This window comes from Leptidea sinapis, chromosome 16 (assembly GCF_905404315.1).
Source record: "Leptidea sinapis chromosome 16, ilLepSina1.1, whole genome shotgun sequence".
Lineage (NCBI taxonomy): Eukaryota > Metazoa > Arthropoda > Insecta > Lepidoptera > Pieridae > Leptidea > Leptidea sinapis.
Window position 1 is genome coordinate 13571323 of NC_066280.1, and position 24086 is coordinate 13595408.

The following is a 24086-nucleotide window of genomic DNA, read 5'->3' on the forward strand; positions in this document are numbered from 1 at the left end:
TCGTCGTTACACTCTTGACAGAGGGGTCGTGGTCATCATGAAGTGGAATCTTTTGGGGCAGATGTGATGCGCCCCACGAGACTTGCCACTTTTCCCTGCTGGCTGACAGTTTTGTGCACTCATTCAATGGACCGCCCACAGCGGACTTTATTTGGTCGGTCCAACGCATGGGTGATCGTCCCCGTCCTCTGGTACCCTCCATTTTGCCCTGAATGACGAGGCGCTCAATGCACTCACTCTCGCGCCGGGAGACGTGTCCGAAGAACTTAAGAATGCTACTCTGTATTAACACCGAAAGGCGACAAAAACTACTTACATTCAGTGAAAGGTCTACCTTCAAAATTGGTGTTTGTCTATTCTCTATTTCCCATTATGTGGCTTCTTGATATGTCTATCCATATAAACTAGGATGCCGCAGTCGCTCGTCGTACCGCTTCACTGCGGCGTATATTTCAGCGAAGCGAGTTAAACTAAGTCTGTGTACAAAAACAAAACAAAATTAATCCAAACAAAAACAATAAAAATAATCTTTTGGGATTTGCCGCCATATTAAACATGAGGAATTATTAATATTTTTTGGTCACATGAGAAACTTGTGCTGATTTGCAAATTCAATAACTAAGAACCTGACAGTCGAATCACTCTGGATTTATGTCTGAACATACATCAGAAGAAAATCAGCCAAACGCGAGACAAGTTGTATCTAACATTGCACATTAGAAAGTTATGCTAATTCATCATAATAATTGAATCAAGTCGAAATTCAAAATTCTGTCTCGATAAAAACCTAGAAAATTTTGAAAGCGCTCTATGAGTTCAAAAAATTTTAAAATCGGTCCAGAAATAACCGAGAAACAATTTAACACAGAAATCAATTGGAGTCACCCGGTGGGAGCTCCGCTCAGCTTCGCTTCGCTCAAAAATTGCGTGCGTACAAAGTACAAATGTTTGAAGTGAAACCTGCATCTTGCATGAACCTCTAAACTGCATATGAAGTTGTGGTACATTACTATCACGACCATATTTATGTTCTTCTGGTGTCTGTGTAGTAAAACGTCGTGCGCATGACGTCAGAATTTAATAATTATTAGGGTATACTCGCGTCATACCTACGACAATCTCTTCTTCAACTATGATCGCCTGGTACCAAAACTCTGTATAATGCTTCGTATCTCATTTTGTCCCACGTTTAAATCGTATGAATTTATGTGTCATTTGTCGCGCTTTTTCATCGACTTTCAAATCACAACGGTGCTAAAGAACTTCAATAAAATGATAGAGGTTTTATTTTGTGCGCGCAGCACAGAAAAAAACACTGGATAGATTTCAATTAAGTCTTCTAAGTTTTAATCCTTAAACAGTTGGGCTTTATCTAAAAAAAATATTGCGATATCTTCATTCAATAATAAGTTATTTAAGTTTTAAGAAACAACGATTTTTATAAGCACTAGCACGTGCTCAGTCATGGACAAAGTCGGGTAGGTTAGTTAAAATTATGTTTGAAAAATTTGCTATAGTGTACTAAAACTACAAGAAAATATTTACACTCAATTGATTACGATTGATCACAAATTGAATAAAATGTTATAATGCATTTACGGGAATTGCTTTTGGACGAATTCACGTAATTATTTTAGAAACCCAATTGACGCGAAGGCGCTTATTTTAGTCTTTTCTTAATGTATACCCTTATGTGGCATTATAAGAATTGAAATTGTCTTAAGCCCTGAATTGACATTGAATTCCGAAAATTCACTTCAGTTATAGCCGTTTTTTCAAATTAATACAACTATATGTATTTTTTTTAATCACAATAATAATATTTACTCCAAATAACATAATTTTTGTTTCCAAAAATGCAGAAAAGAATTACATCAATTTACAATTACAGGTTCATTCAGGTTGTCTTATATTGTCGTTCAATTTTCTCGGTTATTGTCAGAATTTTGAATTTCGAATAGATTCAATTATTATAATTAAAAACAAACATGATTTAAAAATTCTTCTAAATTAGCACGCGCTATTTATATTTATTTTAAAATTGAGCCGATTGCTCAAATCACAATAAGTGTTAGTTGTAGCACTGCAATCCTTTGATTATTTCTGAATGTTCATTATCTATGAGCATCAGTTTTTGTACACACACTTAGTTTACCTCGCTTCGCTCGAATATACGCCGCAGCAAAGCGGCACGACGAGCGACTGCGGCATCCTAGTTTATTTTTTCTTTATCAATGATTAATAATTATTTTTACCTTTAAATATCACTCGTACACCCTGGTCACTTGCCCTCGTTGTATGAGCAAGGTCACTGGCATATGTATTAACGCCTTAAGGATGGGTATAGGCGAATTTTTAGAATTAATACTAGGACAGAAATGTTAAAAACTCCAAAAATATAGTTTTTGTACTTTAACTCCCAGTAGTGTAATTCGAGAATTTCGAGTAAAAGCATTTGTTTTTATTATAACAACTCCATTGTAGCAAGTTTAAAATTAAAATCAACCTGCACAAAACAACTGTTTGCTGGCCGGGAGTTAATATATGCAAATTGTATGCATTCCTCCGTACATTCGAAATTATATGCACAGTTAACAGCAAAAAGGTTTGTTTAGTGTATCAAGTCATGTAAAAAGTTCATGTGGTATAAAACAGGTAAGTATATCATCATTGCGGAACTTTACTAAAATAATAATATTATAGGACTTCGACTTGTACCTAATTTATTTTGCCATTTTGTTTGTTCCAATAACATCTTATGATTAACTATATGGATAATAAAGACCTATTCAGGAATTTTAATGCTGGTACTTAGGATTATAATAATTTCAATTTAAATCATTTTTTTACTTCCCGGTTAAAAATTTCAAAATCGGGAAGATACTGGTTTTACCCCGTTTTTCGAAAACCGAGTTTTCATCAGATCTCGACGATTTAAGGTCCTTGGATAATATTAATGAATTTTAAAGTAATACATTTATTACCGACGATCTGGTCAAGATCGCCGGAATACGTTGGATGAGGACAGCGCAGGAACGATGGTCGTGGAAATCTTTGGGGGGAGGCCTTTGTCCAGCAGTGGACGTCTTCCAGCTGATGATGATGGTTATGAAATTTATTACCACTTTTTAAATCGATATTTATAGCTTTAATATTGAATGACGGATTCACGACGCCGCAAGCTCGCCTGGATTTTCTTCTACAGCACCCAAAATAATGTTATATCCCAATTCCTAATAGTGGAAATGGATACTTAGCTATGTCTCATAGTAATTCGACCAAGCCCTCTAAAGTTACGCGTCCCGGAAGCAACTCCAGTGAACGCAGAGTGTAAGTGAGTGTCGTCTTGTAAGATAACTCGAGTGTTTGTTGAGTCTAGACTTGAGAGCCGAGCCGCGTGCTCTGTGAAGAATAATCCACACTATACAATTTTGTTATGTTTTTAAGTGATAACCCTCACTTCTAGTATTAATTTACAAATAAAATATTTTATCTACACCCATGCTTTAAATCCTCTATTAAAGATTCTAAAACAGTTAGCTTATTGCCAGCATTAAAATACCCAATGTCCTTGTAACCATTATATCATCCAAACGAGCGTTGTAATGAAATTCAGTACAACATTATATATCCGTTATCATAATAACACTCCTATGGATGATATTATAGTTAATAGGACTGGCTTTTTTACATTTTTAATGTTAGCAGTAAGCTAACTGTTTGAGAATCTTTTATAGAGGATTCATATAATGGGTGTTGATAAAGTCTTGTATGCAACTATTGATAATTAGATATTAAAACACTCATGTGATACTAACATAAATAACTATTATGACGATGGTATATTTTATGACGATACGTCACTCGAACGGTTTGTATTCGAAAATTTTGTATTCAAATTTTATTTTTGAATCTCTAACAGTTTGTCCTTTAGAGATGTTCTATCAGCAGCATAGAAAAGGAAAGCGAATCCATAGTTACTGTTATGTATACATACATACCTATAATATATATACATATGTTATATCTTCCTATTACTAGTACCAACTATCGACAAAATACATTCCTTTGGCGAGCAAGTAATAATATTAATATTTATCTAGGGATAATAATATTGACTGAACGTCATTCTTTATAATAAATCCTGTTGGTAAATTATACATTACATACGTTTGTCCTGCTATCAAAAATGAAATGTTTGTGTTATAAACAGGTGCGCACATAAACCCCGCGGTATCCGCAGCGTTGTGCGTGCGGCGCCGAGTGTCTCTGCTACGGGCCGCACTGTACGTCGCGGCGCAGTGCGGCGGCGCTATCGCGGGTGCGGCCGCTATCTATGGGTGAGTACACAATATTATTTTTACATATTTTAGAGTAGGTATATAATTATAGCGCCTGCCATTGTAGACTATAACTGACCCGCTAGCGCCTGCTCACCTTCTCAAAGCCAAAAACACCAAGCACGTCAATGCGGCATCGACGGAAGCCGGAAGCAGAGGTGCTCAACCTTGAACTGCTGGCGATCTACCTCAAAATTGTTAGACTACGATCGATCGACTCTGAGAGGCGATGAGTATGAGTATGGAGTATGTGTGATGAAGTATTGTCGTTTATGTAGAGTGTCACGATGACATATATATTAGTTTTTTATATAATATGCATTTTTTTAGTCAAGGTAAGTGTAGGTCTGCGCTAAAATATCAATGAAAATCTCATAATTATTCAAAATTGCGAGTTTATTGGTTCTTACTAAACAAGTGAGAACGCGTCTCACTAGAACTTTAGACACTTAAGTTCTAAACTTAACTAAAGAGTGACTTTGGATGTTGAATCTGCATGACACTGCATGTCCTGAGCATACTTTTCATAAGATGGTACGTAATTACCGATTTTAGTAACGTAAAACAAAATCTGTGAATAGTTCTATATCGGTTTTTTTTTCTCGAGATCGACTCAAAAAGCACTCGCGATCGGCCTGGCGATCGCGATCGATCGATTGAGCACCCCTGTCTTAGGGCTATTAAAATCTTTTTGGAGATTTTAGACCGCATTCGAAACACTGACTTAAGAAAACTCTGCCCTTTACTTAATGCCATTATCAATCAATACTACGACATATTATAAATAGATAAAAAGCTTATGATAATTAGATATCGAAAATACGTTTGGTATTTTTGTCTTGATATCCCAAATGATGCACGGTATAATTGCTATCTCCGTCGTCTTTGGTGGCGTTTACTGGCAATAACAGTGATTTCGTTTTTACCCACTGACCTGTATAAATACCACTGGACAGGCTGTACCATATGTTTAACAGCAATTATTTTGTGCTTATTTGAAGCGCCACTCGCGAGCGTCCAGAGAACTAATTTTGACGTATAATACAAATGGCTTCGAAAGAACGTACAATACTCTGAAGTATATTTACATTCTGAATTAATTTCGTTCGTATTCCGTGTTATTGATACTTCAAAAACCAACGAAAGAAAGTACACATTTTTTTTTTGTAAATAGTTTCCCACCTATGTTGTCCACACTAGTTTTAGTTCCGAAGCACTCGCTGCATAGGCAACAGCGCCAAAACGGCGAATATCAAATAGGTACAAAAGCACTTTGACAGCCGCCAGTCCACTGGTATATAGTAGAGGTACCGACCACATTATACGTGTGTTCATAACTGTTAATAAATTCTATATCTTCAGAGTCCAGAGTCGTCTGAACGAATCAGCGTCAAATGTTAATTATAATGCAATCAACGCCCGTCGTAGGTCCGGCACCAGACTGCGTTGACATATTTGTTTAATATTATGAAGATATACGATTGTATAGATAAACAATCAAATTACTGTGGTATTTGATACTTCTTAGTAATATCCTATTAATATTATAAATGTGAAAGTTTGTATGTCTGGATGTATGTTTGAACTTCTTTAACGCAAAAACTACTGAATGGATTTTGATGAAACTTTACAATAATATAGCTTACACACCAGAATAACACATAGGCTATTATTTACAAAACTATCGCGTGAATTATACTTTATATTATGGCAAAACAACGTTTGCCGGGACAGCTAGTATCTTAATATTTATAAATCCGGTGAACTGCTTAACTAATCAACGGATTTTAATTTCATGGAGTGCAGTTTAGTCCAACTTGAGAAATTGGATAGTTTTTATTTCGATTTGGGAACCATAAATATTTTGATTTCCAAATGATTTGAGTTTTCTTTAGTGTTAATTCCGCCAATATTTGTCTTTAAACAATTAGACATGTGTTTCGCCTCTTACACGAGGCATCCTCAGGACGTGTTTTCTGGCACGGGACTGAAATGAAATAGGCGAAACACGTGTCGAATTGTTTAAAGACAAATATTGGCCGAATTACACTAAAGAAAACTCATATCATTTGGATAATTATGGATGGAACATTTTTTTGTATGGACATGTTTTCTATGAGAGAATTTATTGACGCACGGTTTGACAGTTCTGCTGTGAAACAATTTCATTATAACTACAGGGAGCATATTTTACGAAATATTTCTTGATGTTGTCAACAACAAATTTATAAAAAAACAGTATTTTATTTATTATGTACAGAAGAACTTCTGTCGGGTCAGCTAGTTAGCTTATAAATGTATAATTCTATTAAATGGATTTATTATAATTAAACTACCACGATTCAAACTAGTCTAAAAGATCTTTATTTGCTGAAAAATATTGTAACAAGGTCAATACTAGATCGTAAATAATATCTTCATTTTTATTTTCCGACGAATTCAATTAACCGAGAAATAAAATAGCGTAAAAGTTTAATCTTGTTACCACGAGTTTAAACTTCATTTATGTTTCATAATTAAAAACTCAATTTTCGTTTTGGTATAAAAAGGTAACGGTATATCATAAAGTTTTGCTTGTTGAATTGTTGCACGTCTCGGCTTTTTACACCAGCGCTGGTTTTTATACGATTGTGAGGCTCTCCAAAGCCATATTCCGAGATTAAATCTCGTTTGTGTTGAGAAAAACAATTTCAATATCCCTACTATTCTTTTCCATATATATACAATGACCATGGTCTTTGTTTGAGGCTCAATCACGCCTAAACCACTGAGCGTATCGACATGAAACTACCACCATTCGATGGAAAATTTATCCTAGATGGTTTATGGCTACTTATTTTTGAATTCCTTCCTTTTATAATTTGCACAGCCTAGCGAGCGGGAACGGCGAGTAATATTATAAATGTGAATGTAATGTTGTTTGCTACGCTTTTACGCCGGAGCAACAGAACCGATTTTGATGAAATTAGGTACAGCGATAGAATAGAGCTTGGGAAAGGACATATACTATATTTTATCCCGGAAAAATCCATGTCTGCCGCGGGTTTTGTGAAAAACAGAAATTCACGTCGATGAGCTATAACTATACCGATAGTAGGTTAAGTTTGCCATAGCAATCTTCTTCGAATAAGGTTCTTTAAGTAATTCAACGTTGGGAACGGGCGTGAAAACGGGAACCATAACTGGAATTGGACATGAGATAATAATTCCAAACTTGCTTATTATTTTTAAAAACCCTTTAACCACGCGGATGAAGTCGCAGGTATCATCTAGTAATATATATAGAACGACGATATATTCCAGTGATTAGTGACATTGCCTACTTAGCTGAGAGATGTCCCGGATGTAAAATTTTCCCTAAAAATTTGAATAGGCTTCTATTTACTTGAAATTCCCTGTCGTTCGCTCGATAGCTGAAGTAAACATGTCCGAACCATTTCAATTTGAACGACACAACAAACATTCGGACAAGTTTGCATTTGATATTTGTGTACAGATTAAGTCAACAGTCCATAGATTATAGAACGCCAACTTTATGTTGACGGGCAGTGGCGTAAGTGGAGCAGAACTTTTTATAATAACTAGCGGCATTTCTGTGCCTCAGGTGGGAATTTAATTACAACAATAATATAAAAATATAAAGTGGAGGAAATTTATATCGCTGTATGATGCAAATACATATATCTTTCCTTTAGGATGGCAACCTTGCATTTTCGGTGCAAAGAGGATGTAAATGCTACGTAATAAGAGGCAGGACTGCCTAAGTAAAAATTAAAGCTTAGTTTAGTATGAAACGTGCAGTGATTTGACATCAGTTTGAAATAGTAGTTATTACAGTATGTCGATTGGCGACGAATTAAAATCCGGATAAGTTTGAAATCGAACAGTTGCTTTAAAACGTCATCTGTCAATCTATCAATGACTGCACGTTTCATACAATCGAGTGAACCGCTTTTTTCTTAGAGAGTTTCGCTAGGCTGTTTCGGTGTTCGTTACTACGAACGCCATTTTAAAGAGCTATCCAGGCGCCTTATAAATTTAAATTTTAACGTAACTGTCAGAAGTTAAAGTTGTCTATTCAGTAGTAATGTTGCCCGTCTGCGACTTTTTAACTAGTTTTTTTTAGTTTAGTTTTAATGTTAAACTATAAAAGTTATTATAAAATAAAAAATACGGGTTGCATTCCGGAAGTGCCGGCAGAAGTGAAAACTAGAACAATAACGTTGTGCATTTTTGAATAGTTTCACACGAATTGCTTTATTTATCAGTATAAATGTACTAGCATTTATGTGCTTAAATAAAATATTTATTTATTACACTATCGTATACAAAAATGACAATTAATATTACATAAAAAAAATTAACTCATCAGAACTATTACAATTATTTTACCTTAAAAAATTTATCTCTCTGAAAAATCATATTTCATCGGTTCATTTATGTTTCGGCTTCGCAAATCGCCAACACAATGATTCAACCCCTGGTCCAATAACCGTATGATGATTAAGTTGAAATTACCAAACTATAATAAGTTAGAAGTACAAATCTTTCATCCATAATTTCAACGGCTGTCTTACGAATTTTCGATCAGGTCACGTGTCCTGACGGGAGTTTAACATTTTATACCCATCCCAAGAAAAGTGCTCAATGCCGCTAAAGAAGTTTTCACTTCAAAAATAATGTAATTTACCCATAAGATGAAGGACATCGAAGTTCGGCACATATGCAGCGGTGGATTCACACTAGGGGCAGTTGGGGCAAGTGCCCAGGGCGGCAAAATTCTTAGGGCGGCAAAATTTTGAAAAGTGAAAAAATTTTTTTTTAGTTTTATCAAGATTGCTCAATATAATTAATTAATTCTGTTGATTAATCATTTTTGGTTTAATTGATAATTCAAGAAATTCAATTGAAATATAAACTATAAGTTTAAGTAAAATTCCAGTATTGGGGTGGATTTTTTTCTGGTACCCTGGGTCGGCATTAAGTTTAAATCCGACCCTGCACATATGACATACATAGCTATAAGAGCTAAATCATATAGCAAGACCGCAGTATAGACTGTGGCAAGACATTATCATGTACATTTGACACAGAAATTATCGAGTGACCACAGACGTAGAGTTAACATATCTGTGACGTCACTGAGGTATGCAGTTGCTATAATATTTATCTACACCCATGCTTAAATCCTGTATTAATGATTCTGAAACAATTATTAGCTTATTGCCAACATTAAAACACCCAATGTCCTAGTAACCATTACATCATTCAAACGGATGGTGTAATTATGTACTGAATTTCATAACAACTCTCCTTTGGTTTTTTCGTTCCCTTCATGCGTAAAGAGTTTCAACTGACAGCCACATTGCTCGATGCGTGGTATCTGTATGAATAAAAAAAAGAACATTTTCGTTTACGCGCGTTCCACACTACCAGAACGTCGCGCGCCGTAAAAAAAGTAGGTTATTCGAATCTCCGCCATTTTACTTCGATATTTTTATTGGTTTGTTTACAAAAAAATAACGATAGCACAACTGTCAAAACTTGAATCGTTTATTTTTTGTCCAGCCAGATCTTTAAAACGCTGCCAATTATTACTAAAATAAATAATTCTTTCATTAATACTTAGTTTATTTGTATATAATCAGTAATGGATGATATTAGGTTACTACTAGGACTGGCTGTTTTAATGTTAGCAGTAAGCTAACTGTTTCAGAATCTTTTAGAGGATTCATATTATTGGTGTAGATAAAGTCTTGTATGCAACTGTTGATAATTAGGTATTAAAACACTCATGTGATACTATTATCAACCCACATTCGTGTTTTAATACCCCTTATTACACAACAGTTGCATAAATAACTAATACAGCACAACTGATAAATGCAAAAGTTATATAATGCTATACATTACAGCACAGCTCCAGTCTGTGGTTTGTGGCTTGTGTGTTTGCTATAGGATATAGTGCTGTATATTGAAGCTGATTCTAGTATATGTATATTAATACTGACAGAAATTCCGCAGCGGGTATATAGAGGCTGATTCGTATCCAGAACTGGACCCCATGGGCCAGGTGTCTCCGCAATCAAACGCTCGCACCGAAATAATATAACCTTAGATACACCTAGGAAACAGTAGCTTTTTTATTACGGCAACTATTAGATGCTTGTGTGCGTGGCATCTTGACACTCAATGGCATTTTTCAAATTTTGTAACATACGCTTCGTGTTATTTTACAATAATGTCGCTCTCGGTTGAGTGTGATATCCTTAGATTAAGGATTGGTCTCGGCTGCGCTCCAACTAGATACCCCAGGCGTAGTCGCAAAGTATGGCAACTAATACTACGCCCAACGCCAGTCTCAAACAATGTGTGACGTTAACGTGCCAAATGTTCTGTTAAACTTAGCTAATAATTGATACTAAAATGCCGGGTTGCGTAGTAAAACTGTGTAAAAATAATACTACAAGAAATAAAAAAGACACTGGAATCACATATCATCTATTTGTATTTTATTAATTTCAATGTAAAATAAAACGAAGCGTATGTTACAAAATTTGAAAGATGCCATTGGGTGTCAAGATGCCACGCACACAAGCATCTAATAGTTGCCGTAATAAAAAAGCTATTGTTCTTAGGTAGTATCTAGTTGGAGACCAATCCTTAATCTAAGTTGATAATAATAGGAATGCAAATTAAACTTTCATGACAGAGCACAAACCCCACATGAAGAGCATACTAAACACAAGTCGTGCGGTACAGAGAAGTTTGGACATTAATAATTATCAAACGGGGAGTACTTCACTGAACTGTGACATTCTTCACTGGGAATAATTTCCACTCTGGCGATTACGTACACTTTACTGGGGAATATTTAATAACATTACTAGTATTGGGATAACTAGTATACTACCAGTGGAAGGCTCCTTTGGGACGGATACCGGCTAGATTTTGGGTACCACAACGGCGCCTATTTCTGCCGTGAAGCAGTAATATGTACGCATTTCTGTGTTTCCCTCTGAAGGGCGCCGTAGCTAGTGAAATTACTGGGCAAATGAGACTTGACATCTTATGTCTCAAATTGACGAGCGCAGTTTTTAATGCCACTCAGATTTTTTGGGTTTTTCAATAATCCTGAGTGGCACTGCATTGTAATAGACAGGGCGTATCAATTACCATCAGCTGAATGTCCTGCCCGTCTCGTCCCTTATTTTCATTAAAAAAAACTAGTATGAAACTCATACACTCAGAAACCAATAAAAAGTAATCTATACAAAACGGTAAGGTGATTACAGCATACTGCTCTATATTCTATTATTCTGTGGCAGATAATTCGATTATCGTCAATAATAGGTTAGTTTCAACTATCAAAATTAAATTATGAAAGTATGTTATTTATTGTGTTTTTAACATGAGAAATACGAATTCAATACTAATTTATTATAAACACTTGAGAATTATTTATATTTTCAAAACGAAAATCAAATTTGATTATCTGCATGTCACATGAACGAAAACGCCGTCCACCATTTTGTGACGTCACTGTAGCAGAAACAATCTGATTTTAGCAACACACCAACGATACGGACTATGAAAAGTCATTTTTATTTTTTATAAAAATCAATAAAGATTCACTGCACATTTGACATTTCTTTATTTATAATATTATGACGTCACGATCATGGCGGCTCCCTTAATGGCGCGACTAATTATCATTTAAAATTAAAACAATTTTTCTTTGCATAAAGTGGAATTATTTTGAAGAAAAAAATATACCTGTTAGTCTTCGAATATTTATGGTGATTATATTAATTATTATATTTAAAAAAAATTGACGAATAGCCTATTGTGAATGATAAACTGTTGTAGCGTGCAATCAAACAAATCAGTCTATTTCGGCAGGTATTGATTCTAGACCCATTTATTCAGTAAAATAATCAAATCGTATTCATCTAAAGCCGTCTTTTAGGTTATAGTTCTCAGGTCGCGCTCAAAAAATGATGAAAGTGAATTTTTAGATGAGCCCGCACAGCGTCACGATTTATCCGTGAAGCCCCTTAGGCCCGGTAACCACCAAAGCGGAGAGGATAGGAGACGCGAGGAGATAAGCCGTGAAGCTGTCAAGTTATTTCCACCAATGCGGAGAGGAGATGTGAGCTGTGCTTATAACAACTCTTTCGGGTGTACGAGGCGCGGGGAGAAGGCAGCGGGGAAAGGGACGCGCGAGCGCTTGATCGCTCGACTCGGCACCAAATTCTATAAGACATCTCCTCTCTGTTTGATCCATTTCCAGCGAAGCTAAGCGGAGAGGAGATGTGGAAATAACTAAATCTGATTTGTTATCAAAATATATCTCCTCTTTTCTCCGTTTTGGAATAGGTATGTTATATCGATAAGAAATCTATTAAAGTGGTGGTTGATAACTGAATAATATCATAATTGACATATGATTATTGATATTATGATTTAAAAAAAAATGGTGTTTTCCAAGTATTTTTTGGTTTATTGAGATTAACTGAGGTATGTATTACACAAATTAAATTTGTAGGCGAAATTGATGAACGATTCGGGACTCGAACGCGCGACCTCGCATTCCGGGCGAGCGCTCTTCCACTGAGCCAACCCATCGTGTAATGATTTTCTACAATTGTAATGGCACGTAGGGTATAAAATCACATACTATTTCTTAGAGAGTAGTCATTGAATAGGCATAAATGAGAGAGGTACCTACAGATAACGAAACTCACCACATACTCGTGTATTTAAATATTTAATGTGCAAAGTACTGCGGATGCTGCGGCACCTTTTAACTCATTGTACTGCCCTGAATTTGTTACAATACGTTCCTGTTATTGTTTTGCGCTTTGGACAGGGATAATATTATTTGGTGTGCCTGAAAACAGCATACTTTAATTACCTTATTATTACATAATGGGCGTGATAATATAACTATAACATCACTAACGGCCGTTCCCAATATTCAGTCTATCTCTTACTTGAGTTAAAATTGTAACTATCGTTGACTTTTCTGTCCCAAATCCCAATAAACTTATCGACGGTAACTCACATTATCCGTACACGCTGTCTGGGACGACGTATAGCTTACCAGCGATAGAAGTTTGTATGGAAATTGCAATTCACGCGTCCCAATATAAGGCGATAAGAATGACTTATCGGGTATATTGGGACAGCTTCAGATTACTGACACTAGAAGGTAGTAATTTATCTCTGTCTGTAGGTAGTATATCGGGAACGGCCGTTAGACGGCAATCCAAACCATTGACAACGTGCGAGTTTTATTTATATTATCCGGACGACCGAGCCTTGCTCAGATTTTAAAGAATGACAAAAAACTAATAGGACAGCTGGATTCGAACCGGGGTCTTCTGCTTTCCGGATCACCCAATGTCCCATCTGAGCTATTATAGTCTTGTATATACTGGCGAAATTTACCTTTGTACTCTAATGTTATTGTAGGTGTTTCTAATTTAAACACGGATAAAACTACATAAAATTGAAACCTAGCTAGATCGAATTATCGCTCCCGAAATCCCCTGTATACTAAATTTTATGAAAATCGTTGGAACCGTTTCCGAGATTCAGATTATTTACATACAAGAATTGCTCGTTTAAAGATATAATATCCGGACGACCGAGCCTTGCTCGGATTTTTAAGTATGTACAAAACTTGAACAAAAAAAAACTAATAGGACATCTGGATTCGAACCGGGGTCTTCTGCTTTCCGGATCACCCAATGTCCCATCTGAGCTATAATAGTCTTGCATATAGTGGCGAAATTTACCTTTGTATTCTAATATTATTGTAGGTGTTTCTCATTAAAACACGGATAAAACTACATTTCTTAAAATTGAAACCTAGCTACATTGAATTATCGCTCCCGAAATCCCCTGTATACTAAATTTTATGAAAATCGTTGGAACCGTTTCCGAGATTCAGATTATTTACATACAAGAATTGCTCGTTTAAAGATATATGATATTTTGGTTTTAAAGTGAAACTTTTATTATATCGTCTCAATTAGTTTTCGCCCATCTTTCGCATGCGGTACTCCGTTGTATTAGGAGTGACGTGGTATCATAAATTTCAACTATAGTTTTCAAATCGAAGGCGCCAGATTTAAGCTCTGGTTCCCGAGAGGGGTAGGTTCAAACCTCACACCTGACAAAGATGTTTTTATTACATATATTTTTATTTTATGAATATGTAAAGCATATCGTATATTTGTTTTTTTCTTAATCTGATATTAATATGTTATTTTGTGAAAATAAGTTTCACTTGCATCGTGGTCTCACAAAACCGCACAATTTTTTTTACTAACTGAAGTAATTTGAGTCATAGAGTTATCATCAGATTCGATCACAGAGTCGATACTTCAAACTTTTAGATCCATTGATCTAAAAGTTTGTAATAATCATTATTATAAGCCGCTTCTGAGGTCATTCAACTGATGTTCCCAGCATGGCTAAGTGATATTTTAGTTCTAACAATGTGATGTAAATGATAAAATTAATACCTCGGTGTATTAGAACGGCCAAAGAGTCAGTTTGCGCTTAAGACCCAAAAAGAGATAAACAAGTAGGTATTAATACACAAAGACTTCTAACATAAAAGTCTCTGATGACGAGGCTGCAGCTTGTTCTCATGGCAGCAAGTACTTTCTTGACATGCTGTAACTCCTCATTGAGATGGTCAGCTTCACATAGGCGGTGGGCTCCCTGAAACAAGCATTTACCGACAGAAAGAAGCTGGGTGGTGATGTTAACATTATGGTTATCACATATCATTAGTGTTTTATTTAAAAGTTGAGGACGGTATTTAAATTTCACTTGAAAGTATTGACCCACATACACTCACGTAGACGTAACTAACGAATATCTTTATATATATATTTCTTGTGTGCGTCTGTTGTAACTGAAGTCCTCCTTAACGGCTGGACCAATTTTAATGAAACTTTCTGTGTGTCTTCAGGTGGATTCGAGAATGGTTTATATTCACAATTGAATTACCTCCTAAACGGCTGGACCGATGTTGATGATTTTTTTGTGTGTTTCAGTGAATTTGAGATTGGTTTTGATTCTCAATTCCGTCCATATAATATAATTCTCCTACTCATGTGTATGTTAGTGAATTACTCCATTCAAATTTAAGACGTATGTACAAGACAACGTCTACTAGTAATATTATATTTATATCAAAACTTCAGTCAATCACAAAAAATGTACCTAGTTACATGTTTTCTTCATCTCATATTAATGCGTCATCTCTGGACCGTTTTTTTTGCAATAACAATAATCTCTACACTACAAATTTAACAAATTTTTCACTACTTTATACAAAAACAAATTCACTATTTTACACAAATTACTCCGTAAAGGAAAATAATTTTGAAACACATCATCTTTTTGATTGATACAGTAATTGTATTCCGAATACGCATGAAATGTACAAAGAATAAACACATTATTGATGCCATGTATTGATAAATGTTGAAATTTTAAATTCATAACGAGTGCTACGATCGAAAATACGTAACATCCAATCGGATATGAGTCGCGCATATATCACAGTCATAAAAGCAGTGTTAGGATTGTAAATTCTAAAACTATCCTGTTTGCGGATCGCGTTGCTGCCTCGTTTGGTGTCACAAAAAAATCGCGTACACCTTCCTTAAAGGCCGCCAATGCTCCTGTGATTCCTCTGGTGTTGCAAGAGAATGTGGGCGGCGGTGATCACTTAACACCAGGTGCGTCACCTGGTGAGTCTCAAGCTCGTTTGTCCTCCTTTTTCCATAAAAAAAGTTTCTTTTCTAGAGTGAATACTTCTTTAGAGGCGTTGAGCACTTTTCTTGGGATGGGTAATAAAATGTTAAACTCGCGTTAGGACACGTGGCCTGATCGAACATTCGTAAGACAGTCATTGAAATTATGGATGAAAGTTTTATACGTGTAACTAATATAATTAGTTAGTTTAGCTTTTTCAACATACATACAAAGTATGTATTGAAACATGAAAAGCATATAATATTAGCAGTTCTAGGTTTTAGTTAAGCCTTTGATATCATGGTTTCACCAAAAATATAATAAACAGTTTAAAGGTTTTTTGATGACACCTGTAAGTGTAATCTAAATAAGCATTATTTTACTACCTAATTTAGTTATACCAATATCTAGTTTAAAACGAAAACTAAAACAAAATCCAAACATAATGTACTGGATCTATGTGATTTTGGGAACAGTAAATACGGATATGGGTACAATGGTGTATTTTCGTAACAATACCATAGCGATTTGCTTTGCAACAAAAACACAGGCGTTCGAAGGTAAGTAGGTCTTACTTTAAAAACGCAAAGGTTGCATACCTTGTATGGAGTGCCGTCGACTGAGCGATGAGCACTTTGGCGACAATCGAGCATCAACTAGCATGAGTAGCGAACGATGTGAACTTTGCACAATACTTGTTTTTTATCCTCATATACTATGTCACTATAAAAATACTGTGTAAGCATACTACATGCACGGACTAGAAAAAAAAAGGACTCCGCGCCGTGATATTAGCAAGTGAAGCACCTTTATGCTAGTGTGTGTGTGGTATACCAGTTACACAATTTTTTCTCCCTTAAATAATCATATATCCACAAATACTTTTATAGCATTGTTTTTACACATTTTCACAACGCACGACGGTATTTTTAAAATATTTTATTGCGACGCATACTGATCTGTCACAGTCAATGGCAAATATCATAATGGCGGCCGATCGGCTTAGCATTAGTGTAAGTGTATGCGTGAGGCTATGTATTTACACGTTTACCGGCTTGTTTTGGTGTCTCACTGTTATGTAAGGTGACACGGAGTCCTTATTTTTTTACTCGTCCGTGACTACATGGAATAGTCTTGTATTTTTAAAAGCCGTAAGTGTCCCGTGGCTCTAAAATAGCTCTGTCCTATCCTACTACTCCATAGTCTGGGACTAGATTATGGTTATTTTATAGCGCCAAAAAAAGAATGCTGGGAGAGTTTCTTGCGCCGCTTCTTCTCTCTCAGAGCACCATTTGTTTCCGAAGCGCAAGTAGTATCTAGTATATTAGAATTGACATCAAAAGCAATTCTAAAGGAATCAATTTTGGGAAAATAAATGCCTTTTATGCCTTTTCTTATAATAAAAACACATTCAAAATTTGAATATTTAATTATATTTTCAATATTTCGTTATATATCTGATTTTGATAATTTGATTTGACTATGTAGGTACTTGTAATTATGTCTGGTACCGAGAAGTCACTGACAGCTGAAACACAGTTCATACTAGTTTAGCTGTCTTTGCTCCCTGTATTGTGTCTAACGGCCGTTCCCAATATACTATCTATAGATAGAGATAAATTACTACCTTCTACTGTCTGTATTAGCTGTCAATAATCTGAAACTGTCCCAATATACCTGATAAGTCTGTCTTATCGCCTTACGGGACTGGGACGCGTGAATTGCAATTTCCATACAAACTTTATATCGCTTGTAAGCTATACGTCGTCCCTTTGACAGACAGCGTGCACCGATACCGTCGATAATTTTATTGAGACAGAAAAATCAACGATAGTTACGATTTTTATCTCAAGTAAGAGATAGACTGAATATTGGGAGGAGCCGTAAATCCATCCTCTACCTATCTATATTTATAAAAGAGAATGTATGTTTGTATGTTCCCTAATAACTCCTAAACTATTCGACCGATCTCAATGAAATTTTTTGTAATAGATTCGTTGAAGCTCAAGGAAGGTTTACATATATAATTTATATGGCAAAACAACGTTTGCCAGGTTAGCTAGTGATTAATAACATAATTCAGAATCATATTTTTAACTTGTAATACTATTTATTTATTGTAATATTTGTGAAATAAATTTATTATTATTAATTCTTGCTGTGTGTATTTATAACACTTAATCTGGTAGTAACTAAGTGTAGAAGAGTTGTTTAACGAAAGAGCTACTTACTTGTACGTGTAAAGTGCGTGCGGGCAACGAATGAAAAAAGTAACACTGTAAAAGTAATAAATTTTATTATTATTTCCAAGTAATACACATTAGGTCATATAAAGAAAACCCCTTGAATTATATGTATTTCGTCAAGCTGAAATAGATAATACCCTTTTAACGTTCACAGCACTTAGAGTAAAGGTGATCTCAGAACTCTTTAAGTTATAATACTTGAATAATCATTGTTGTGAAGCACGTAGATCTAGGAAGTGAAATTTTCAACGTTATTTACGACGAAGCTTACTTAGTTTCGTATTCATGTAAGTTTCTTATTTCCCTTAGAGGAAAATATATTTTGTAAATGTCGGATCTCGGGCAGTGACAAGGCTTATCGAGGATAGCTAATTATCTAATCCCAGTCTTCATTCCTTCTGCTATCTGATTTTTTGAATATTTTGGAATGATTTTTATGATATTTCTAGAAATCTTTATAGTGGTAGCAATCATCGTTGACAAATGGTTAACAATGTTTTTCGTTGTATAAGCAGTTCCCGCCCGCTCCGCTGGGCGACTTTTAAATGGAAATAAATTAATGAAAGAACGTTGGAATTCAAAAAATAAGCCATCTAGGATAAATTTCGTATCGAATAGTGGTAGTTTCATGACGATACGATCAGTGGCTTAGGCGTGAAAGAGTCTCAAACAAAGACCATTTTCATTATAAATATAAAGATTCATTGCAAATCAAAAATTTCTAGGAGGCAAATGAATATACATTTATTTGATATACCTACTCATATAAATCTAATCTAATGAATAAATGGAAAAGAATGATTGTCCGCTTAGTAAGAAACCAGATTTTCTCTACACGTTTATTTTATCTACTGGTCTCAATAAGTGGATTTGCTAATCATTACAAGCTACTTCTAGAAATTTCTTTCCTAATATGTTCTTCTTTAACATGCAAAGTCTTTTTGACTGTCACAGGAGTCTGTTATGAAAGCTGACTGACATTTTTTATTGATTGGGACATATCTTTTTAATAACACGCTTTTTATTAGCTTCACCTGTATATATATTTGTTTGTAACCGACTCATTTGGGCGTAATTTTGACCCACTTTAAACGGCCAGATTTGGTTCAAACTTTGTAGATTTATCGAGGGCCGATGACAATACATTAATTTGATAAAATTATTCCATTTTTCAATTTGCAAAAGATTTTTGTTAATTTTTGTAATTTTTTGATCTATCGTCGATAAGGCAGAAATTGATATTTATTTTAAATTTCAAACATTATCTTTTCAATTTGTTATGTTTTTAAAGTGATAATACTCACTTCTACGATTAATACACAAAGAAAATTTGAAAAACAAAATTTTATGAAGGATGCTGGACTCGAACCCTCAACCTACGGCGTTCCGTGCCGATGCTCTAACCAAGTGAACGAACCGTCCGAGTGACGTATCGTCATAAAATCTTGTATGCTTTGTTCAACTCTCAGGTCGTAGCTTCATCTACAGGATCTACTTTACTTTCAATTCCCGCAACGTTCATAAAATTTTGTTTTTAAAGTTTTATTTGTGTATTATCTTTTCAACCAAAGCGTGTTTTCAGTTTTTTTTAACTATTTTTATTATTATTAGATTGAGAGTACCTATACGAAAATACTAATACTAATATGTAGAACAATTATTCGACGAAACTCTGTAAATCTGATACGAAACTCTCTCGACATAAGACTGTTCTTGATGTGAAACAGAGGCTACACTAATTGGCTGAAGCGTCATATTTGCAAGCGTATTAGACGAATAATAGCAATATTAACTAGCTAATTGAAATGTTCGCTGAGTGCTAATTGGCTTTGTTTGTTGTAAGCATCCATTTATATTCTGTGTGCGAAATATAATTAAATGATAGTAATGCATTCCAAATTGTATGATACTTTATTGTATTCAAAGACTATTATTTAATAATTACAATTAGTGTTTAATGTTACAATTATCTTTGGTTAAAGGTCAGTCCAGTTTGTGTCGGTTTCAGTTGTCTTTTACTGGTATAAACTACTTTTAGCCGGCTTAGTCAGTCCTCTGCCCATCTCTCTTGTGGTATTCAAGTCTTTGCGGGAAGCCATAATAAAGAAGATACTGTAAGTTTACGCTCATAGAAGCTCGCTTTTTAGGGTTCCGTAGCGAAATGGCAAAAAACGGAACCCTTAAGGATTCGTCATGTCTGTCTGTCTGTCCGTCTGTATGTCACAGCCACTTTTTTCCAAAACTATACCAACACTTGCTAAGTAAATGTATTCTCTGAACCGCATTAAGAATTTTACACAAAATTAGAAAAAAAAATAACAATAAATTTGGGGTAAGAATAGAAAATAAAGTTAGAAAATACTTAGAATTGAAACTCAAAAAATTTTTTTCATCAAATCCATACGTGTGGGGTTACTTATGGATAGGTCTTCCAAAATGATATCGAGGTTTCTAATATAATTTATTTTAAACTAATATAAGTTTGCGCGTGAGACACTTCCAAAGTAGTAAAATGTGAATCCCCCCTGTAATCTGTTAATATTATCTACATTCTATAACTTCAGCAGTTTATCAATGGTGAACATAACAGAGTAAAACCACATTTACGCTCTGACAGCTGTAGGCTACATATAAATAAATATAAAACACAAATCAGTACCGAAACCTATCTAAAACACTGGCAGCATTGCGGTGTTTGAAACAAGCCTAAAAGTTGTTTTGTCGAACAAAGGATGCTCGATTTTAACATAAATTTTTGCCAGGGTTGCCACTTATAAGCTTAAGCGGTTCTATTTGTTGCTCTTTTAATGAAATGCATTTTAAATTATACGCGTTAAGTATCTACTTCTTTAACCCGAAACTTGGCAATTTCTTGTGAATAACAAACCTAGATTATTACGGGCGATAATTTGTTTAAAATGTGTGATCTCTCGTCAATGTTATACTAAATCGAATTAATTAAGCTAATCATATGAAATTTTGGGGATGAAATAAATACAGTAAGTAAGTTAGTAAAACGAAATAAATTCAGTAAGTAAGTCCATATTTACTAACTTAACTACTGAATTTGTTTCATCCCCAAAATATCATAGCTTATAGTTATGTCAAATTAGTTGAAAAAAATTGAGAATTTAATTATCTATAATTATTGTCAGCGTGTAATTGAAATAAGAACTTGAACAAGCAAGGCAAGAAATGATAATAATTTTTAGTATCCTTTAGGATATCATGTGGCAACCCTAACCTCAACGCAATCACCGTATTGCATCGCATACGTGAATACAATTCCTTGCTTTATATAATCAAAACTCTGCAATATTCCCGTGTCCAAATCATACTTTCAATATCACAGAGTTAAATGAGTTCTTTTTGTTCAGGATGAAGGAATGTTTGTCGTGTCCAGAATAGTGTGTAGATCGATACATCTACTTTATTGTACTATATGTATGTACTCAATATCTATAACTATGTTTTTACTTATTAATTTGCTTTTTTTTACTTACTCGTGTAAGACATTTAGTAATTGACGTTTGAGTATTTTTATTGCATCACTTTGCTTATATTGTAATTGAAATGATTTGTACATTTAATTGAAAATAAGAACTTATAATACCATTCTGTATTGAAAAGAGCAACCTTACAGTTTCTTGCTCGTTCTTCTCTAAGGAAAGCTGCTTTCCGAATGAGCTATATGAAAAAATGACAAAAAAATCCTAAGATCTCTCGACAATAAAAGATAATAACTCCAATGTCTTTGAAATTCTCTTTAAAATTGGAATAAGTCTGGAACTGTAACAAATTGCAATGGAAATTACACCAGATTCAACCGGACGTAGACATTGGCCTGATGTTGCAAACACCTGCATCTAACAACCAATGTTATACAAGATTCTTACATAAAGATAAAACTCATTATATATATATATATGTATATGTAGGGATATGATAAAAACAGTGATTTGGTCAAATCTCGGAGGATGTTAAAATGACAACATGGTTTTATCATGTCTCTAAACAAATCCATGGATTTGACCAAATGCCAGAGTTGGTTTCGTTAAATGGCAAAAAGTCTTTTCTTTGGTATTTAAAAGGTTTATTTGGTAAGACTTAGACATAATTTGGTATGAGTTTAGTATCGTGTCGCAGGTGGAGGGGGTGAGAGGGGACGGGGGAGGGAGGGAGATGTCCTCTGTCCCCTGGGTCACTCCCCCACTCCCAAGAAAAGGTAACGCGCCATTCTCCTGAAAATCAAATGAATGTAACAAAGCCTCAAAACATATAAAAATTCACTAAAGGCCCCTTCCACCTTGTATCTAGTAGTATAAGAAATGACATCAAAAAGAATTCTAAAGGAATCAATTTTGAGAAAATAAATGCCTTTTATGCCTTTTTATGCCTTTTATGCCACCTAATCTGTCCGGGTTGGAGTATGACTCAAATCTGTAGCTCGCTTCGCTCGCTTTTACATCCCAACTTGTTCTAGGCGCGTCACTCATTGTCATTTCGTGGAACCAACTCTGGCATTTGATCAAATCACTAGATTTGTTTGGAGAAATGATAAAATCGTGTACTTAGTTCTTTAAACATACTCCGTGATTTAATCAAAACATTTAGGGAATTTACCAAATCTCGGTTATTATTATTTCCCTGCAACATATATATATACAATGTCTATATATATATATATATATATATATATATATATATATATATATTTACATTGACTCATCACGATATCTCTGGATCCATAATAATATAATTATAAATATCACAGATACATTTTAAAACGTTCTAAAACGGTTTAGGGGGCGTCCATAAATTATTTGAGATGCCTAACGGGGGGAAGGAATCGAGTCAAATCTCATCTAATCTTACGTTGGAGAGAGAGTTTTGGTTTGGACATGTTGAATAAAATCTCACGACATCTCACCTGGGGGAGGGACAAAAAAACACCTCACGTCATTTATGGACGCCGCCTTAGCTAAAATAATAACAAAAAAGTAACTTTTACGCAAAATCAACGCAAACATCAAACGTTGTAATGTTGTATAATGTAAAACCGCAGTTATAATGACACGCGTTTTAATCATTTAAAAAGTGATTTGTTTTTAAATATCTCGCGTTAATAGTAGTAGTAGTAAAAAGAAAATACTAAAAACATAATTCTTTAGCAAAATTATCCTGAGGCATGATACTTCACAGATCGGAAGATTCGTTGAAAAGAACCTTGAGAGTAACAGGACTCTATAATTTATCCCAGCAGCTTGCGTTCTCTCTGTGACCTTTATTGCCTTACAATACGGAGTATTTTGCAGTACCATTCGCAGGATGATAACACGTGCGTGGGTACACGTGCATCGATCCCGCACCCGCTCGCCATCTGCCGCGAGTTCGATGCTCTGAGACCCTCGTAGTAATTAAGAACCCGATTATATAATTATTATTAAGATAAGAGAAACCATTATTTATTAAGATATTGAGTCATATCCAATAGGATGTCGTTTTTTTTCTATAAATTATTACAATAAGTGACCTATTTATGTCTTTAGATAGTTGAGATAGTATATTCGTAAGCAGATAATATTTGGACATGAAAGAAAGAAAAAGAAAGAAAGAAAATATATTTATTGACAAAAATGGATACATAAAAATACAAAATTAACTGCGCTTTCCGCACTAGGCAAGCCTGTATCGCATAGATACATAGACATAGTTCCTG

The 24086-nt window shown here is 34.8% G+C and overlaps 2 protein-coding genes across 2 annotated transcripts in view; both read left to right on the top strand.

Annotated features, from left to right (window-relative positions):
- LOC126968644 (beta-arrestin-1) overlaps nucleotides 1–24086 on the top strand; it is a 294282-nt gene that overhangs the window by 58843 nt on the left and 211353 nt on the right. The window lies entirely within an intron of this gene.
- The window catches only part of LOC126968642 (neurogenic protein big brain), a 98392-nt gene that overhangs the window by 7379 nt on the left and 66927 nt on the right, over nucleotides 1–24086 (top strand). Inside the window, exon 2 of the mRNA XM_050813662.1 lies at nucleotides 4214–4340. Coding sequence (XP_050669619.1) covers nucleotides 4214–4340 — 127 coding nt within the window. The remainder of the gene's footprint in view (nucleotides 1–4213; nucleotides 4341–24086) is intronic.